At 53.1% G+C, this 19,207-nt stretch overlaps 1 protein-coding gene across 1 annotated transcript in view; it reads left to right on the top strand.

The window, feature by feature from the left end:
- The window catches only part of MYRF (myelin regulatory factor), a 58,909-nt gene extending 41,676 nt beyond the window's left edge, over nt 1-17,233 (top strand). The window contains exons 8-27 of the mRNA XM_034061465.1: nt 373-568; nt 1,022-1,098; nt 1,730-1,840; nt 2,210-2,300; nt 3,448-3,648; nt 4,504-4,612; nt 4,942-5,051; nt 6,170-6,330; nt 7,301-7,373; nt 7,661-7,749; nt 7,891-7,959; nt 9,108-9,188; nt 10,917-11,002; nt 11,814-11,975; nt 12,618-12,884; nt 13,714-13,801; nt 13,936-14,010; nt 14,116-14,218; nt 14,654-14,728; nt 15,960-17,233. Of these exons, the coding sequence (XP_033917356.1) occupies nt 373-568; nt 1,022-1,098; nt 1,730-1,840; nt 2,210-2,300; nt 3,448-3,648; nt 4,504-4,612; nt 4,942-5,051; nt 6,170-6,330; nt 7,301-7,373; nt 7,661-7,749; nt 7,891-7,959; nt 9,108-9,188; nt 10,917-11,002; nt 11,814-11,975; nt 12,618-12,884; nt 13,714-13,801; nt 13,936-14,010; nt 14,116-14,218; nt 14,654-14,728; nt 15,960-16,046 (2,311 nt within the window). The 3' untranslated portion in view covers nt 16,047-17,233. The remainder of the gene's footprint in view (nt 1-372; nt 569-1,021; nt 1,099-1,729; nt 1,841-2,209; nt 2,301-3,447; nt 3,649-4,503; nt 4,613-4,941; nt 5,052-6,169; nt 6,331-7,300; nt 7,374-7,660; nt 7,750-7,890; nt 7,960-9,107; nt 9,189-10,916; nt 11,003-11,813; nt 11,976-12,617; nt 12,885-13,713; nt 13,802-13,935; nt 14,011-14,115; nt 14,219-14,653; nt 14,729-15,959) is intronic.
- Nucleotides 17,234-19,207: the final 1,974 nt, after the last annotated feature.

Raw genomic sequence — 19,207 nt, 5'->3', positions numbered from 1 at the left:
CCTCCCTGGGCAACCCATTCCAGTGCCTCAGCACCCTCACAGTAAAGAATTTCTTCCTTATATCAAATCTAAACCTCTGCTGTTTAAGTTTCAACCCATTACCCCTTGTCCTATCACTACAGTCCCTAATGAATAGTCCCTCCCCAGCATCCCTGTAGGCCCCTTTCAGATACTGGAAGGCTGCTATGAGGTCTCCACGCAGCCTTGTCCACCCAGCCCTTCCCATGCACATCCATACCCCAGAACATGGCCATGCCCCATGCACCCCTCCTTACCTCTGCTGTGGCTGTGTGTCTCATCCTTCCCCCCACCACCATTACCCTATATGGGGTGCACAGGGCTCTGCTCTAACCCCCATTGTCTTCTCCACAGCCCGATGCTCACGTACCGCGTAGATGCTGACAAAGGGTTCAACTTCTCAGTGGGTGACGATGCCTTTGTGTGCCAGAAGAAGAATCACTTCCAGGTCACGGTCTACATCGGCATGCTTGGAGATCCGAAGTATGTGAAGACCCCCGAGGGCCTGAAACCCTTAGAGTGCTTCTACCTGAAGCTGCACGGAGTGAAGGCAAGCGGGAGCTAAGGGCCACAGCCAATCCAGAAAGGAGAAAGGGGTGCTCAGCAAGCTGGGGTCAAGGAACACCTCATCTTCATGTGCTAAGTCATAGGGGAGTGTGTAGGATAGTGCCGATGGCCAGAACAAGGCAGATGTTGATTAATGAGTGCTAAGATGGGCTCGGGTCCATGGACACACCATGCCTGGGTGTCTTCAGGGCTGCCTTTCACTCACCATTGACTCTGGAGGTATATAGGGACTTTGGGAAGATCATTTCACCCTCCAGCACCCCATTATCCAAGCCATGCTTGGCCAATGACCACGCTCAAGTTGGGTGTTGCAAGGCGGTTGTACTGAGTGATAGAAGGGCTGGGCAGACAGCTACCCTGTGCTGGGGTGAAGGAGGTGGGATGGGGAAGGTCTTGCTCTCTGCTCTTTGTCACATGCCCCAATCTGTGTCTCCAGCTAGAGGCCTTGAACCAGTCGATCAACATAGAGCAGTCGCAGTCTGACCGCAGCAAACGGCCCTTCAACCCTGTGACGTGAGTACTGTTAATGCAGAAGTGATGCTGGGGCATCAGCAGCAGCAGGAGAGGGTGAAAGGGGCTGAGTTGTAGGTCTCAGGATCATGCTGCGAGTGTCGTGCTCTCCAGTTTGCTCCAGTGCTTCCCACAGCAATGTTTTCCTCTCTTTACATACCATTTCCATGCCCAGTTCATAGACCTGCCTTGATAGAGCAGGCCAGGAGATGGCTGTAGAATCATAGAATGGTTTGGCTTGGAAAGGACCTTATGATCATTCAGTTCCAACCCCCTGCCATGGGCAGGGACACCTCACACTAAACCATGGCACCCAAGGCTCTGTCCAACCTGGCTTGAACACTGCCAGGGATGGAGCACCCACAACCTCCCTGGGCAACCCATTCCAGTGCCTCAGCACCCTCACAGTAAAGGACTTCTTCCTTAGATCCGATCTAAACTTCCCTGTTTCAGTCTGAACCCATCACCCCTTGTCCTGTTGCTCCAGTCCCTGATGCAGAGCCCCTCTCCAGCATCCTTGTAGCCCCCTTCAGACACTGGAAGCTGCTCTGAGGTCCCCACACAGCCTTTCCCTCATCACCTCCTTCTCCATCAGTGCCATCACTCTCTCCTCTCTTCCTTTTCCCTTCCTCAGGGTCACCCTGCCTCCAGAGCAGGTCACCAAAGTCACTGTGGGGCGGCTGCACTTCAGCGAGACCACAGCCAACAACATGAGGAAGAAAGGCAAACCCAACCCGGACCAGAGGTGAGGAGCACAGATGCCTCCTCAAAGGAGGTCCTATTGACCTATCCTCCAAGCCATTCTGAGCCCTCAGGGCTTATGGATGTGCCAGTCCTTGGCTTGGGCAGTGTGGCTGGAGGGAGGGAGATGCTGGGGACAGGTCCTGGATTGGCCAGCCTTGTCTGTGTGGAGGAGAGAAGGTGCCTGCTGTGGCCACAAGAAGGGTCTCCAACTCTATGAGGCATTAGAGACACTGCTTATGCCCCACAGCACATGGAGAGGGGATGTTCCAAGCCCACCTCAGCCTCCAGAGGGGGAGCAGACTCAGCAGTACCCATTAGGGTTAGGGTTAGGGTTAGGGATGGCATCCCAACCTGTTTTCCCTCTTGGCAGGTACTTCATGCTCGTGGTAGCCTTGCAGGCACACGCACAGAACCAGAACTACACACTGGCTGCCCACATTTCAGAGCGCATCATTGTCAGGGTAAGTGCCTTTCTCCTCCCTCAGCCTCTGCAGGTACCCCATAGTCCATTGCTGGATGTCCTGGGTGATCCTTCTTCCTTTCTCTGGCTTTTCAGTGCTTTCCCTTTCCCACCTTCTCCAAACTCTTAGTTTTCCTTCTCTCTGCCCATGCCTTCCTTCTGGCTCCATCCTTTCCACACATCCTGCATCAGAGCAGGCTCAGGACATGCAAGAGCCTGCAGCCTCCTTGTTGCCCATCACAGGGAACTGCAGGCAGCCTGGACTGCCCCATTCCTTGTGGGTCACAGAACCACAGCAGCAGGGCAGAGCCCCAGGATCTGGGACCTAGGAGCAACAGCCACATCACTTGGTCTCCTGTTGTCCTGGATGGTTCTGGTTGGGGTTGTTGGAACAGCTCTGAGAGCTAACAAACAGCTCAAGGCAGCAGGAGTATTCCTTTAGGGAGAGGAGCAGAGCAGGCATAGCCTTGGTTTCTGCAAGCTTAGACAGAGGCTGCCTGTGCTGTCAGGGCAGGCTGGGATCTGTTCCCAGGGTGGCAGCAGGTCCCTGTCCCTGCCACTTTGCCTTGTGCTGCTGCAAACCTCAGTCTCAGGCCTCCACAGCCTTGCTTGTGCTCTGCTGGCTCTGTCCTGGCTGGCTGTCCAGCTCCTTGCAAGCCTCAGCTCAATCTCAACCCTTCCTAGGGCTGTAATTCAATGTGCTGCAGACTGGAGAGGGCACCCATGCCAGGATCTCGTAACCTAGAGATGTTCATCCCAACGTACTGTTCATCCCAACAGCCCCTTCTTATTTCTCAGGATCCTGGGATGAACATGCCCCAGGTTCAGCCAAGTTCTTCCCCATTTCTGTGGAGCAAGAACACCCTTGTTGGGTGTTTCTGCTTAGGCCAAGCTTTGTTTTGGAGCTGTTTCACATCCATGCTAATGGAGACAGCACCATCCAGGCCACCACAGCAGCTTGGAGCTCTCTGATGCCCATCTGTTGCCCTTAGCCTCTGCTGCTATACAGTCCCACAACATGCATGGAGGGATGTGTCTGTGGGGCTCTCCTGACCTCCTCACTCTGTCTGCAGCTCCAAATGCCTCTTCCCAGCTTCTTCCCCCTGGATCTGCTGCTTCTCAGTCCCCACATCCCTGTCTCTCCACAGGCCTCCAACCCTGGCCAGTTTGAGAGCGACAGTGATGTGCTTTGGCAGCGGGCACAGCTCCCTGACACTGTGTTCCACCACGGCCGGGTTGGCATCAACACGGATCGCCCCGATGAAGCCCTCGTGGTCCATGGCAATGTGAAGGTCATGGGTTCGCTGATGCACCCTTCAGATGCTCGTGTGAAGGAGGACATCCAGGAGGTAAGAGCCAGGCAGAGCAGATCAGGGACCTGAGGGAGCACAGAAGGTGTGAGCCTGTTTCAGCTGCTGATTTGACATAGTCCTTATGAGCATTTGACATGGGTCCTTATGGGCTCCCTGAGCTCCTATTGACTAGGTTTTGACATAGTCCTTATGTGCTCCCTGAGCTCCTATTGACTAGGTTTTGACGTAGTCCTTATGGGCTCCCTGAGCTCCTATTGACTAGGTTTTGACATAGTCCTTATGGGCTCCCTGAGCTCCTATTGACTAGGCTTTGACATAGTTCTTATGGACTTCCTGAGCTCTTGTTGACTAGGCTTTGACATAGTCTTTATGGGCTACCTGAGCTCCTATTGACCAGGTTTTGACATAGTCCTTATGGGCTCCCTGAGATCCTGTTGACCAGGTTTTGACATAGTCCTTATGGACTCCCTGAGCTCCTGTTGACCAGGTTTTGACATAGTCCTTATGGACTCCCTGAGCTCCTGTTGACCAGGTTTTGACATAGTCCTTATGGGCTCCCTGAGCTTCTATTGACCAGGTTTTGACATAGTCCTTATGGGCTCCCTGAGTTCCTATTGACCAGGTTTTGACATAGTCCTTATGGGCTCCCTGAGCTTCTATTGACCAGGTTTTGACATAGTCCTTATGAGCTCCCTGAGCTCCTATTGATGAGGTTTTGACATAATCCTTGAACCCCAGTGTAGATGCTCTTTGTCCTGATGCTGGTCTGAGCAGGTCCAAAGCTGTCTCTCAGAGGTATTACCATGAGCTGCAATGGGTTTTGCTGCTTGGAACCAGCATGATGGGAACTGAAGGAGCAACATCCCAATTGCATGTATCTGTCTCATCCAGGTGGACACCACAGAGCAGCTGAAAAGGATCTCCCGGATGCGGCTGGTGCATTACAACTACAAGCCTGAGTTTGCAGCCACAGTGGGCATTGAGAACACCTCTGAGACAGGTATGGGCCCTATGTCACACCACAGTGACCTGCTTGTGTCTCTAGTGCTGGACCTCATGTTCCATAACCCACATTTTGCTCATGGTGCCAAGCCCTGCCTTTCCCTGCAGCTCTACCCAAACATGGGGTAGGTAACAGGGAGCTTCTCACCACCTGAACTTTGGTCATCTAATGGAATTCCCTCTTTAACGAGTAGGAAAGAGGATGGCACTTCCCACAGTGGCTTATAGGGCTTCCATGATAGCAACTACATGGGCCAGAGAAAGAGCTGTGCCAAGAGGAACCTTTCCCAGCCCACCTTGACCCTCCACTGTGCTGCTTCCATGCAGGTGTCATTGCTCAGGAGGTGAAGGAGATCCTCCCTGAAGCTGTGAAGGACACTGGGGACCTGGTCTTTTCCAATGGGAAGACCCTTGAGAACTTCTTGGTGGTGAACAAGGTTGGTGACAAGGGAGGTTGTTGAACCTGTGGGGCTGGAAATGGAAGAGGGAAACTGATGGCTGGGAAGTGCTTCTAAGCCAGATGAGTTTGAGACCTGGCTGGTCTTTCAATGCTGATGGACAGCAGATATCAGCAGGGAGGAACTGGTCTGATGCTGGTGAGAGTTGGCAGCATCTCCCTTGGGAAGGGAGCATCTCCTTGTTGGCAGGCTCCTGTAGGGAGGCTCTTAGTCATAATCTCTCCTTTCTAGATAAGATAAGGTGCTTATGTCAAGATAACCCGGAGCACCTGGCTGCATGACCTCTCTGTAACCTGTTTGCTGCTCAGGGCAGCAAGGGGACAGCTTCCCAAAGCTGCCAGCTCTCTCCTGCATCACTGTCTAGAGTGGGAATGGCCAGGAGTGACCTTAGTGCCTTGTTTTCCCTTGGTGGAAGCCTAAACCGCTGCAGTTCTATCACCAGCTAGCAGATGTGAACCTGACCTTTTATGTCCCATCTGCATGTGAGGATGAAGGATGCTCTCCAGAGGCTTCTTGATTTAGGCTCTCCATTGATCTGGATTAACTCTATTGGATAATGCAGCAGAGTGACTCCAACAGCTTGTGATGTAGAGCAAGAGACAGACTAAGAATGCTGGAGAGGAGCAGAGAAGGGGTAGATGGAGAGTGTTGCTCACTTGGTTTGACCAGGGTCTCCTTGGATGTATGTCTTCCATGAGTGAGAAGGACTCTGGATTAGCACCAGTGGGAGAGTTCTCAGGGATCCTGCACCAACATTCGTCGTTTTGGTTGGGTTCAAAGAGAAGATAGAGTCATAGAATGGTTTGGCTTGGAAAGGACCTGAAGATCATCCACCTCCAACCCCTGCTACAGGCAGGGACACCTTCCACTAGAGCAGTTTGTTCCAAGCCCCATCCAACCTGGCCTTGAACACTGCCAGGGATGGGGCATTTACCACTTCTTCTTGCATCCAGGGGCTGTAGAGATATAGATATAATGGTGTTGTGTAGCCTTCCCCTTGGGTTGGGGCATGGCAGAGCAATCAGGGCTGCCAGATCCATCAGAGCAGGAGTATCTCCATGTCCCAGGCCACTCACACTGTGACCTGTTCCCTTCAGGAGCGCATCTTCATGGAGAACGTGGGAGCAGTGAAGGAGCTGTGCAAGCTGACAGACAACCTGGAGACCCGCATCGATGAGCTGGAGAGGTGGAGCCACAAGCTGGCCAAGCTGAAGCGCTTGGACAGCATGAAGTCAACTGTGAGCTCTGGGGCATTCAGGTATGGACATCCTGAACATATGGAACATCCTGAACACCCTATGGACATAGCTTGGGTTGGGACAGGGGAGATGGGGAGGAGTGGTGGGATAGTGATGGTTGTCAGTTGGCCTGGGCTAGATTGAAGGTGTTGAGATTGATCAGACAGGTTCAGCAAACACATACCAACAGCTTGCTCTTAAACCAGCCCCAAACCCATGGTGTGACATTGTCTCCACATTGCCCTAGACTGAGTGAGTGACTTCCTCGGGGCAAAGAGTTTCTCATACTTCCAAAATCATCGTACTGACCCTGGTGAGCTTATCCAGGTTTGGGGGCAGAATTCAGGTGCTCTGAGCAATGGGACAGCACCGCTCCTACCCTGGGCAGATGAAGTGACAAGGGCTTGTGACTGGCATAGAATCATCATAGAATCCCAGCCTGGTTTGTGTTGGAAGGGAGCTTTGAGCTCCTCCAGCTCCAACCCCAACCCCTTCCACTGGAGCAGCTGCTCCAAGCCCCTGTGTCCAACCTGGCCTTGAGCACTGCCAGGGATGGGGCAGCCACAGCTTCTCTGGGCACCCTGTGCCAGCGCCTCAGCACCCTCCCAGGGAACAGCTTCTGCCTCAGAGCTCAGCTCAGTCTCCCCTCTCTTGGGCAGGTTCAAGCCATTCCCCTTGGCCTGTCCCTACATCCCTTGTCCCAAGCCCCTCTCCAGCTTTCCTGCAGCCCCTTTAGGCACTGGAGCTGCTCTGGGGTCTCCCCTTCAGGAGCCTTCTCTTGTCCAGGCTGCCCCAGCCCAGCTCTCTCAGCCTGGCTCCAGAGCAGAGCTGCTCCAGCCCTTGCAGCATCCCCATGGCCTCCTCTGGCCTCACTCAACAGCTCCCCATCCCTCTCGTGCTGCTGCCCCACTGATGCCACACATGGGAATCCCATTCTCACCTTTGAGTGCTGTCCCCGCACAGCTCAGCTCTGTTCCTTTCTCCTTGCAGCCAAACTGGAAGCCAGTTCAGCCGAGCGGGAAGCATGCCCCACAAAAAGAGGCCTCACAAAGTAGCCAGCAAGGTAAGGAGAAGGTGGCCTCTCTAAGAACAGTCACCTGCACGGTCCTCATGTGTTCTCTTCCACATGCTGCAGAGGGAGACACCTTGTCTCCCATGGAATATTCCCATTTTCATGATCTCTCCTTGGTTTATCCATGCCTTATAAAGATGTTATTTGACTTCTGTACTGAGGGGGTTTGGGGCTTGCAGGGGAAACAGGAAGAAAGCTTGGGATGGTCAGGATGAGATCTGAGTGAGGACCAGAGCAGTAAGGAATCCTGAGCTGATCTTGGGATCTATCTCTTGCAGTCACCATCAGTTGTCCCAGAGCAGGCATGCATCAGCCAGCGCTTCCTGCAGGGCACCATCATCGCCCTGGTCATCATCATGGCATTCAGGTGAGATCCACTTCTCCACCGTCTCCAGCTCATCAGCAAGGGGCTGTGGACCTATAGCTTCTCCTATGGGCTGGAATCCCTTGGAGGGAGATCAGTACCATGATGTGTCCCTTGACCCGTGCTCATCCTCTTTCTTTCCAGTGTGGTGTCCATGTCCACGCTCTATGTGCTGAGCTTGCGCAGTGAAGAGGACCTTGTGGATGTTGATGGGTAGGTTCTTCTGGCTCAGTGGGAGGGATGTGGTGACCAGGGGAGTCTGAAGCACAATACTTAGCCACTGTGGGGCTACTGAGCACAGTTCCAGTGAGTCAATGTGTGAAGCCAGCCACACACATCCACACATCCCAGGCTGGTGTCAGTTAGATTACTTGGAGTAAGAATTGAGGAGTAAAGAAGATAAAGGGAAATTCCCTGTTGTTTGGTTGTCCATATATTCACTTGTGGCTGGTCTGAACATTCTTTGGTGCCTCTTCAGCTGTATTAAACCAGTGTCATCCCACTTACTGCAGTGGGGTTGGACAAAGCAGGAGTGTTGATAGTATCACAGAACCATGGAATGGTTTGGGTTGGAAGGGACCTGAAAGCTCCTCCGGCTCCAAGCCCAACCCCTTCCCATGGAGCAGCTGCTCCAAGCCCCTGTGTCCAACCTGGCCTTGAGCACTGCCAGGGATGGGGCAGCCACAGCTTCTCTGGGCACCCTGTGCCAGCGCCTCAGCACCCTCCCAGGGAACAGCTTCTGCCTCAGAGCTCAGCTCAGTCTCCCCTCTCTTGGGCAGGTTCAAGCCATTCCCCTTGGCCTGTCCCTACATCCCTTGTCCCAAGCCCCTCTCCAGCTTTCCTGCAGCCCCTTTAGGCACTGGAGCTGCTCTGGGGTCTCCCCTTCAGGAGCCTTCTCTTGTCCAGGCTGCCCCAGCCCAGCTCTCTCAGCCTGGCTCCAGAGCAGAGCTGCTCCAGCCCTTGCAGCATCTCCATGGCCTCCTCTGGCCTCACTCCATCAGCTCCAGGTCCCTCTTGTGCTGTTGCCCCAGAGCTGTTTCTCTGCAAACAGTGTCCTTAGTGTTGAGAGAGCATCATAGGAACAGCCTGAGCCCTGCAAGCACAAGCAGCCTGTGCTGGGCAGTGTTTTATCTCACTTCCCTCCTTTGGGACCTCACATTTGCAGATAATGAGTCTCTTTTTCTCTCTTTCTCCTCCATATCCTGTTCCTCTCCCTCCTGTTCTGGTTCCATCTCATCCCATCCATTTTCTTCCCACTTTGTCTTTCATTTTCCCATTGTCTTTCCATTACCATTATCATCCATATCCTGTTCCATACCCTCCTCATCTTTCCTGTCCCATCTCCCCTCACTGTCCTGTAGCTCCTTTGCTGTGCCCACTGCCTGTCTCCTGGCCCTCTTTCGGTACAGGGGTCCTGTGGTCCCGGTCGCTCTGTGTCCACGGTATGTTACTCTTTCATTATACCCCTATTGAATTGCTGCATCCCTCAATTCCTCTTCTTTCTTCCATCTGCACCACAGAACACCAAGAAACATTGAAAGCAAAGGAAGGGCGAGGAGTGTACATCAGCAAGTCCAAAAGGACCATGTGAGGAAGGGAATAGGTAGGAGATTGAAGAACCAGTTCATCAAAGGCTAAATAAGGACACTACATACTACCGATAGAGCAGGAGCAGTTTGAAAGGAGTAAAGGGAGTATGTAGAAAGGATGAAGATTTGGAAGGATTAGCCCAAAAGCTGTTCCTACCTTCTCTTCATATGGGAGTAGCTTTATTATGGAGGTTCACTCTCAAGTACAACCCATTCCACTGCGTGAAAGGATAGAAATAAGCCCTAAATGGCTTCTTTTTATGAGCCATCACCTCCAGGAGTGTTTGGAAAGGTGCTGAATCCTTCAGACCCTATAAAGCACTTTGGCTTATGGGATCTGCTGGAAAACCCTTTGGTTAAATGGAATTCAGGACACATCTGTCCATCAGGTTCCTTTGAACAAAGCACTGCATGAAGAGCACTGGAAGGCACAGTTATTTGTTCCTTAGGAACTCCATATCTGGGTGTTTCATAGGAAGCTGTTAAAAAAGCATCTGTTTTTGGGATGCGAGATAAAGCCAAGCATGGGAAGTGTTGATGATGCAGTGGATGAAGATGAGGGATGCACCATTGGCTTGTGCCCATATTGCCTCCAGGAGAACATCACTGCATCTCCTTTCGCCAGTAGAAGAAATAGATGTACTAAGCTAAGCCCTGCAGTGACAATATGGTATTCTGGTGTCTCTAATGAGTGAAAGCTCTGTTTGTCCTTGAGAAACCTTGAGCAATGCACAAGGAACAGGCAAGATATGGGTACAGTGTGGGACAGGTAGAACTGAACTGCTCCTGGGCAGGGTCTGGACAGGTAAGATCTTGAGTACCTTTGTTAGGAGCTCAGTTAACTTCCTGCTTAGTGGACAGCTACAGTGTGTGAAGGCAAGAACTTGGGTTATCCTATATCTCCACGTGTGATGTGCCCACATAATGATGTTGCTCTGGGCTCTTTGTGTAGCATGAGGCAGTGGTTCCTCCCCTTTCACATCTGCCTTGCTCCCAGGAGGTGCCTGTGGTGTCCTCAGCTCAGGTCTTGGGAGCTTCAGTGGAACACCTGAACTTACCTGGGATGAATGTAGGTGGGATTGTGTGTGTTTATTACAACCAAGGGAGGACCAGTCTGTCCCCAAGATATAAGGGGCAATTCCCTTAAGGAATGATGAGAGCTTGGAGCCTGTTATGGCCTAATGTGTTAAGACCTGAGCACATAGACCCACCTAGGAGAACACTGTTGGAAGCCAAGTCCACTGAGTACACCCTGTTGCACAGTGAGCATCAGAGGAGCAACACTGTTGTCCTCTGAACCAGCTGGGATTTGGCCTTGGCAGACATGGGATTGCCATTGAATCTGCTGTGGCCTTTCCATGCTCTACTTGCTGCCTCCATGGCTTCCATACTTCTCTCCTGCCTCCCCTTTCCCACATGGCTCCAGTCTGTGCTTCTCCTCACCCTTGCGCTCTCCCCATCGGCTCTTGCTCCATGGACCTGGTCCCATCACCCCACTCACTGCTACAGCCGCTTCTCTTCACATACAGTGACACTGTTGTCCTTGTGCTCGATGTCTTCACCACATTTTGCCCATTTCAGGTCAAGCCAGAACCTTGATAAAACACAGACAGTGAGATCCACAGCTACATCGGGGGGAGCTGGCAGCAGGATCCCCACACACCATGGTAGGTCACAGGGTCTGCTGGAGGTACATGATGATGGGTTGTGGTGCAGGGTGATGGATGTGACTGGACCTCCATGCAGGGGTTTCCTGGCACTGGGAGGCCATAGAATCCCAGACTGGTTTGTGTTGGAAGGGAGCTTCAAGCTCCTCCAGCTCCAGCCCCAACCCCTTCCCATGGAGCAGCTGCTCCAAGCCCCTGTGTCCAACCTGGCCTTGAGCACTGCCAGGGATGGGGCAGCCACAGCTTCTCTGGGCACCCTGTGCCAGCGCCTCAGCACCCTCCCAGGGAACAGCTTCTGCCTCAGAGCTCAGCTCAGTCTCCCCTCTCTTGGGCAGGTTCAAGCCATTCCCCTTGGCCTGTCCCTACATCCCTTGTCCCAAGCCCCTCTCCAGCTTTCCTGCAGCCCCTTTAGGCACTGGAGCTGCTCTGGGGTCTCCCCTTCAGGAGCCTTCTCTTGTCCAGGCTGCCCCAGCCCAGCTCTCTCAGCCTGGCTCCAGAGCAGAGCTGCTCCAGCCCTTGCAGCATCTCCATGGCCTCCTCTGGCCTTGCTCCATCAGCTCCACGTCCCTCTTGTGCTGCTGCTCCAGAGCTGGATCAGGGCTGCAGAGGGGCTCTCCCCATAGCACAGCAGAAGGGGCAGGATCCCCTCCCTGAGCTCAAGCTCTGGGTGTGCAGCCCAACCCAAGGAGGGGTTCTGGGCTGCAAGGTCCTGGGGCTCTGGTTCAGTGGAAGGGATGCTGAGGTCACTTGGTGCTGCTCCTGTTGCCTCTCCATTTGACTTCCTCTTCATGTCCTGCTGTTTGCCCTGCAGCCCCAGAGGACACACATCACCTGCTCCTCGGCTCGCCTGCTCCCAGTGTGTTAGCCTGCTTCAGCCCACCCTGCTTCTCCACGTGCTGCTCTGCTGCTCCCACCAATGCCTCCTCTGTTACCCCCTCTGAGACCAGCCCCACTCATGCCACCAACCGCACAGGTAAGAGCCAAGCCAGGCACCCAGGAGGAGCTGGGCCAACACTGAGGTCTGTCTCCCCATTGCATCACAGCCCCAGCCCTGTCTCACCTTGTTCCTGGTTCCCATCACACCCCTGCCTGGGTTGGGACCTGTCAGGACCCACCGAGTCCTAGCAGGCAGCAGTGGGACAAAGCAGCACTGCCAGCCTGGACCCATGTGGCATGGTTCAGACGTCCATGGTGGTGTGTCTGGGGTAATGAGGGCTGGAAGGTCTTTGGAGCTGATGCTTTGCCAGCATCAAGCCATGAGAGGCTGTGTGCCAGAGCAGCCATACCTTGAATCTGACCTCATTCCTCTGTTGGCTCCAAGCAGGGTGCTGGCATTCCAGGGCTGTGATGCCACTTGACTGCCCAAGCAGGGCTTTTGCAGGCTCATTTGCTCCATCATCATCACTGTCACAGGAGAAGCAGTGCCTTGGGCAGTCACTGCAGAGGCAAAAGACCCATGGAGACCTTGCCTTAAGCACCGTGCCCTACCCAGCACAGGGCTGTGTCCCTGCTTTGTCCCTCTCTAGCTTCCCTTTGCTGGAGGGATCCCACTGGGAAGAGGTTCCCAGTCTCCCCTTCCCTCTCACCACTCCTTTTCTCCCCCTTTCCCTTACAGACCAAAGCCAACCCTCCCTCCTGCCGGTGACAAACATCAAAGGCAAATCCAGGGGCATCCCAGGGAAGGCGACTTCCTATGCCAAGTGGCCCAAGACACCAGACAGGTCTCAGAGCTTTGGCAGCCCCAATGCCAGCCCCTCGTCCCCCTTCACCCACAGCAAAGCCAAGGACATCTCCAACCTCTCGCTGGGGCAGCCCCGGCAGCAGCGCAGCATCAAGCAGCCCCTGAGCCAGTGGCCCCATGAGGAGGAAGCCAGCACGGGTGGTAGGTGGATTCTGTCATCTCTCCCTGCATTGACACCAAGGTCCTGGGCTGGCTCTTGGGGTGTCCTCAAGCAACTGGGTCTCATCTTTTGAATGTTAATGTTTGATACATATGTTATTTAATATTTTTAATGTTGGTTTTTTAATTTCAATTTATTTAATTAAATTAATTAATTTAATTTTATTTAATTAATTAATTTGATAATTTGAACATTTATTTAATTTTATTTAATTTAACGTTTATAGATATATTTATACATCTTGAAAAGCAAAACAAACGGTACCTGACCTGCTGTGGAATGGAAACTATTGAGATGGGTTAATAATTGGACTTGATGATCTTAAAGGTCCTCTCCAACCTAAAAGATTCTATGATTCTCCTGCACAGCTCTAGCTGTGTCTCCCCATCCTGCAGCTTGTTTGCCCCTCAGTGCAGCCAGATTCAACTTCCAGCCTTAGATGGAGCCCTTCCTCCCCTGTGCTTTCTGGCTGTGTTATCCTGTCTTTAGTTCCCTTCTGAGGCTGCCATAGAAGCATCTCCATTCATAACCCCATCTGGGTGTGCTATAGGTAAATCAGAAACACGCAGATTCAGTGATGCTGGCAGCAAAGAGAAAGGAGTGTTGATGACCAACCATTGGTACGGTCTGGAGCATCCCTTCTCCTGGCTCTCCATGGCTGGATGTGGTGTTAGCACAGCCCTCCAGCAGCCTGACCCCCTCTCTGATTACACAGTGATAAGAAAAGGTGGTCTGGGTGCCAGGCATCCCTCAGGGTACCCCAGCACCATCCCTTTGCTGTTCCTCAATAGCCTGTTCTCCATCCCACAGGATCAAGCCCAGTGCTGCTCTCCATCCGGATCCTGGAGATCAATATGGCCATTGAGTCCCAGCACTGTGTGGCTGCTGACACGTGCAGGTGAGTGAGGTCAAGCTGGTGGCATCACTTTTGGGAGCTCCCATATAAAGCTTCACCCAACAGAGCCTTTGGGTCCTGTCCTGGCCGTCCCACAGCCACCATGGTGAGATCTAATGCTCTTCCTGTGTCCCTAGGACTGGAAACTTCACCTACCGCATCCCCGTCAGCCAGCTCACAGCAGTGAACACCAACCTAACCCTGGAGATGAAGTGAGTGCCCAGGGCTCATCTCTTTGGTGTTTGATCCCCCTGAAGCTGGGGAAGAGGTGGCAGAGGCTGCTCCTTTCAGGGGCTTACTAAGTCTTGTCTCCTCAGCTCCTCCTCTGCTGTGTCCGTCTCCCTTTGTGGCCTTGTCTCCAGTGACCCCTGCCAGGATGCTGCGAGCAGGAATAGCTCCACTGATGCCACAGGCGCACAGGTAGGGAGGGAACAGCCCAAAACCCATACAGGTCACCCCAGCACACCACTGATCCCTGCAGGGGGATGCCAGCAGCCTGGCTAAGGCAGCACAAGAGGGAATTCATGCTCAAATAGAGCTGGACTCTGCACTGGTGAACATCAGACATCCACCAGAGGTGTGTGGATACCTGATACATGTGTTCACTCATGGAATCATCTCATCCAACTGCTCTGCATGAGCCCCAGGAATGTGGGAATGAGGTCTGGATATGCAGAGCTGCAGCAAACCCTTCATACCCTCCTTGTCCCTCTCAGCCCAGCTCAGCTGCTGACCCCTCCTCCAGAGGCAGCACTTGACAGCACAGGGTTGTGTTTCCTTGCTAGTCTGGCCCAGGAGGACATTCCCAGATGCTCAGCCCCAGTCTCATCCCAGCTCTTCTCCTTTCTTCCCCAGGAAACCACGCACCGTTGGCCTCTCGTGATGATGTCCTTCCGGGAATTCACCTACCACTTCAGGGTAGCACAGCCTGTGAGTACTAGGAGCTGCCTTGGCCAGGGCTGAGCAGGAGGAGAGCAATGGGGCCATGGCAGGTGTAGCTACATTGAACCGAGAGCCTTAGAACCATAGAATCAACCAGGTTGGAAAAGATCTTGAAAATCATCAGGTCCAACCATGCCAAGTGCCAGGTCCTACACCTGGGTCGGAGCAATCCCAGGCACAGCTACAGGTTGGGCAGAGAAGAGGTTCAGTGCAGCCCTGTGGAGAAGGCCTTGGGGGTGTTGGGGTGATGAGAAAATGAACATGAGGCAGCTTCAGTGTGCACTTACAGCCTAGAAACCAACCATATCCTGGGCTGCATCAAAAGGAGCTTGACCAGCAGGTGAAGGAGGTGATCCTGCCCCTCTGCTCTGCTCTGTCAGACCTCACCTGGAGCATTGTGTGCAGTTCTGGTGTCCTCAGCATAGAAAGGACATGGAACTGTTGGAACAAGTCCAGAGGAGGCCACGAGGATGATCAGGGACTGGAGCAGCTCCTGTATGGAGACAGGCTGAGAAAGTTGGGGATGTTCAACCTGGAGAAGAGAAGGTTGCATGGAGTGCTCAGAGCAGCTTCCAGTATCTGAAGGGGGCCTATAGGGATGCTGGAGAGGGACTGTTCATTAGGGACTGTAGGGACAGGACAAGGGCTAATGAGTTGAAACTTAAACAGCAGAGGTTTAGACTGGATCTAAGGAAGAAATTCTTTCCTGTGAGGGTGCTGAGGCACTGGAATGTGTTGCCCAGAGAAGCTGTGAATGCTCCATCCCTGACAGTGTTCAAGGCTGTTTTGGACAGGGCCTTGGGTGCCATGGTTTAGTGTGAGGTGTCCCTGCCCATGGCAGGGGGGTTGGAGCTGGATGATCTTAAGGTCCTTTCCAACCCTAACTGTTCTATTCTATGGTTCTAACTATTCTATGGTTCTCTATTACCCCAGCACTGCCAAGGCCACCACTAACCCATAGCCTTGTATACACGGTTTGGGAACACTTCCAGGGATGGTCACTCCAGCACCTTCCTGGGAAGCCTATTCCAACACATGATTACCCTCTTTGAATCAGGTTTAGCAGTGAGGGCCTTCCACAGCCCTCTCCATCACAGCTCTTGCCTTCTACAGTTACCTGAGTGATTGGGGGATGACTTTACCTAACACATAATTCAGGCACAATTCCCCCCTGGATCATGTATCCTGCCTTTACCAGCTCTCTCTTGCTCTCTCACAGGGCCAAGCCAACTGCAGCACAGCTCCTGAGCAGATGGGCCACCTTTTCACTGACTATTACCTTCAGTTTTACTGGCTCTGTGAGTGAGTCCTGGCATCACCAGTGCCCTCTGCTTGGAGAGAGGAAGGGGGACTGGTGACACTGGGGAAGACTCCTGTATGCCCTCCTCTGCTAGCCCCCAGCCCCACATCACCCCCAGCTCCTGCGTGGGGCTGGTTTGGCTGTGGCTGGTGCCACAGGCACTGAAGCACATGCAGAACATGGGACCTAAGCCGCAGAAACACAACCAGCCCCTTGGTATCTCCTGGGCTCACCTCACCCTGACTTCCACCATCCCAAACCTGTGTCTCCAGCCCTTATGGGGATGCTTGTGTCCTCCATCACTTCTCCTTCCCCTTGCAACACTGGATTTGAAAGCATTACACTGGACAGGCCTGCCCACGGATGGGAGCTCCATCCTGTGCTGGCCCTGATGTACCACATCACTTCTTCACAACACTGGAATTGCTCAACACTGGAGCCCTTTCCAAGAGCACAATGCTGGAGTTTGGCTTGGAAAGGCAGGCTGTGCCTGGACTTACTGGAAGTCATACACTGGAGTTGCTGTTCCTTCTGGTTGGCCCAGGGCCACCCCTCCATAGCCCCCTGACCCCTGGACCTGGAACGGACTCTCTATGGACAATGAGAGGAGGTGCAGCTTCATCTTTAGCCCCTTCTGTCCCCCTCCTTGCTGGACTCTCACCCTACCCAGGTCTGGCTGGATGAACCCCACTAAAGCTGCTGCTGAGGCTGTGCCCAGGCCAAACCCTGCGTGAGGACACTTCCCATCAATGACCCTGAGTCACCTGCATTAAATGTGGTGGGACCCCTTCTTATTGTCATTTGGCAGCAGTGTGTGGCCTCTTGCAGTGTGTGGAGCTGCCAGGTAGACCCAGCCACCCAGGTGATGTGCATTAGAGACCCCTGGCAAAGCCTGGTGGCACCATGCAGAGCAAGGGTGAGTTCCTGGGACATGTGAGGTGGCTTCACTGGCTACCAGCTCCTTGCCAAACACTGAAGAGGCTGATTGTCACCCCAAAGGGGCAATGGCAGTGGCTATGTGTCCTCGCTATCACTGCTGGCTGAAAGCAGACAAGTGTATTTTGGGTATTTTACTGTTACAAGTTCTTAACTTGCTAAACTACTGAATTAGTTTGGGTTTAAACTGTATAAAAATGGGTCTTTTACTTCTGTCCCTGTTGAGCTATGTGTGTCCTGCATAGGAAACCAAAGGGGGCCACTGCAAAGCTCCATATTAAAGCTACAGCAGTGCTGGGATGCACCAGACCAACCAACCAGTGCCTGTGTCCTCCCCTCGTCCTGCTCCAGCAACTCTTGCTAAGGAGACATCTGAGTTCCTGGAGGATGAGCTGTTTCCCAAAGGAAAGCTCAGCCACTGCTGGGGACAGGCAGTGAGGGGGGAATGTCACTCACCCATCCTGAAGCTCCCTCTAAGCTGGCTTCAGAGAAGAGCACATCCTGCCCCTTGCAGCCCTGCCACTGGACATCACTTGAACCAAGCTGGTTTTGGGAATCACCATCAGACTCTGGCTGCTGCATTTTGATGCCTTCAGTGGAGATGGACACAGCAATCCCTCCTTCCCTTCACCAGCACTGAGGAGCACATGGATGGCTCTGCTAATCCGGAGAAACAAGCTGCAAAGACTGCACATCCTCCTCTTCCCAGTCCAGGAGCAGTTTTCATCTCCTGTCACACATCTTGGAGCTTCTTTCCAAACATGTTCCAGGAAAGCAGCCATAGCCCTGCAATTCCATGCGACATCACCAGCAGTAGGTGTCTCTGCCACCATAGGCTCTTTATTTGCATCTGAGGGCTGCATTCCCACAGGCACCAAACACCACTTGGTTATGCTCTCCAGTTACTAAAATCCATGGAAGACTGAGCAGGCTGGATCCAGTGGGTGAGCAGGGGATGCTGGGCAGCCAAGCAGGAGCAGAGCTAAGGGACTACCTGATTTTGGGAAGCTCAGTGGGAACACAGAGACCCCAAGGGTGGGAGCACCTACGCACAAGCAGCTTAGCTCCATGGAATCCCAGAGTGGTTTGTATTGGAAGGGACCTTAAAGCTCACCCAGCTCCAACCCCTGCCATGGGCAGGGACACCTTCCACTGAAGCAGCTGCTCCAAGCCCCTGTGTCCAACCTGGCCTTGAGCACTGCCAGGGATGGGGCAGCCACAGCTTCTCTGGGCACCCTGTGCCATGCTCAGCAGGATTCTGTGTTTCTCCCTGTGAGCAGGAAGGACACCCCATGGTGTAGCTCTGGGGAAGCCACACAGAACCCTTCCCTCCATCTACCCTTCTTCTGCTTGGCTTTAAACTGGGAAGTTACTTTCTTGGCAGCTTTATTCTCCACTTGGCAATCAGTGGCCCAGTCTGACATGTCCTTAGGGGTGGGTGACACCATGTGCTCTTTGAATTCTGCCTATCTTAGGCATAACCATCTCAGACCTGCTGTTTCCCCGTGTATTGTCAAGCTTAGATGCCCACGTCCTCATTCAGTCCCTGAAGAGGTGATGCAGGTTGTTGTGATGGCAAGAGCTGAAAGCACTGCCTGTAATCACCCCCTTACTGGTGTTCCTGGCTGAGGAAGAGCCATGAGTGCAGCTCCGAAGCCACTCCTGAAGGGAAGGTATCAATCACTAGATAAGTGCTACCAGCAGTGGCCCAAGAGAAGATGGGAGTCTCTCAAGTATCCCTGTGATGCTGAACCATGGGGTTTATGAGGGCTCCCAGCAACCCAAGTGCCTAAGGGCTATGGAAACATCTCTAGTGCCTTTTTACTGATGTCAGGACAGCACAAGGGAACAGAGGTTCCCCACATGTACATAAACCACTGTGCCTCAAAACCAGGGGTTAAAAACTGAGACTAAGGCAACACCTGAAGTGCCAAGGCTGGTCCTACCCACATACAGCTGCATCACAGCAGAGCAGCATTGGGCTGAAGCAATCCACGGTGTCAGGAGTGGGATCCAGAATGCAGGGTTCAGTGTCTTGTATCTGGTATCTTGTCTTCAAGTGTATCACAAAGTGTATGGCAGCTGCTGCAGAGCAAAGCAGAAATGAGCTCCAAAGGGGTTTGTAATTACTGGAGTTCACAGGATTGCTTCAAAACCCAAGGAAACAACTATACAGAGTCCCCCCAAAAGTGTCTGTGTCCTAACAGAAGATGTGTTCCCATCCCCAATCA

Source organism: Melopsittacus undulatus, chromosome 4, assembly GCF_012275295.1.
Source record: "Melopsittacus undulatus isolate bMelUnd1 chromosome 4, bMelUnd1.mat.Z, whole genome shotgun sequence".
NCBI lineage: Eukaryota > Metazoa > Chordata > Aves > Psittaciformes > Psittaculidae > Melopsittacus > Melopsittacus undulatus.
The sequence above is the reverse complement of the archived record's forward strand: the minus strand, read 5'-3'. Positions and strand labels throughout refer to the sequence as shown.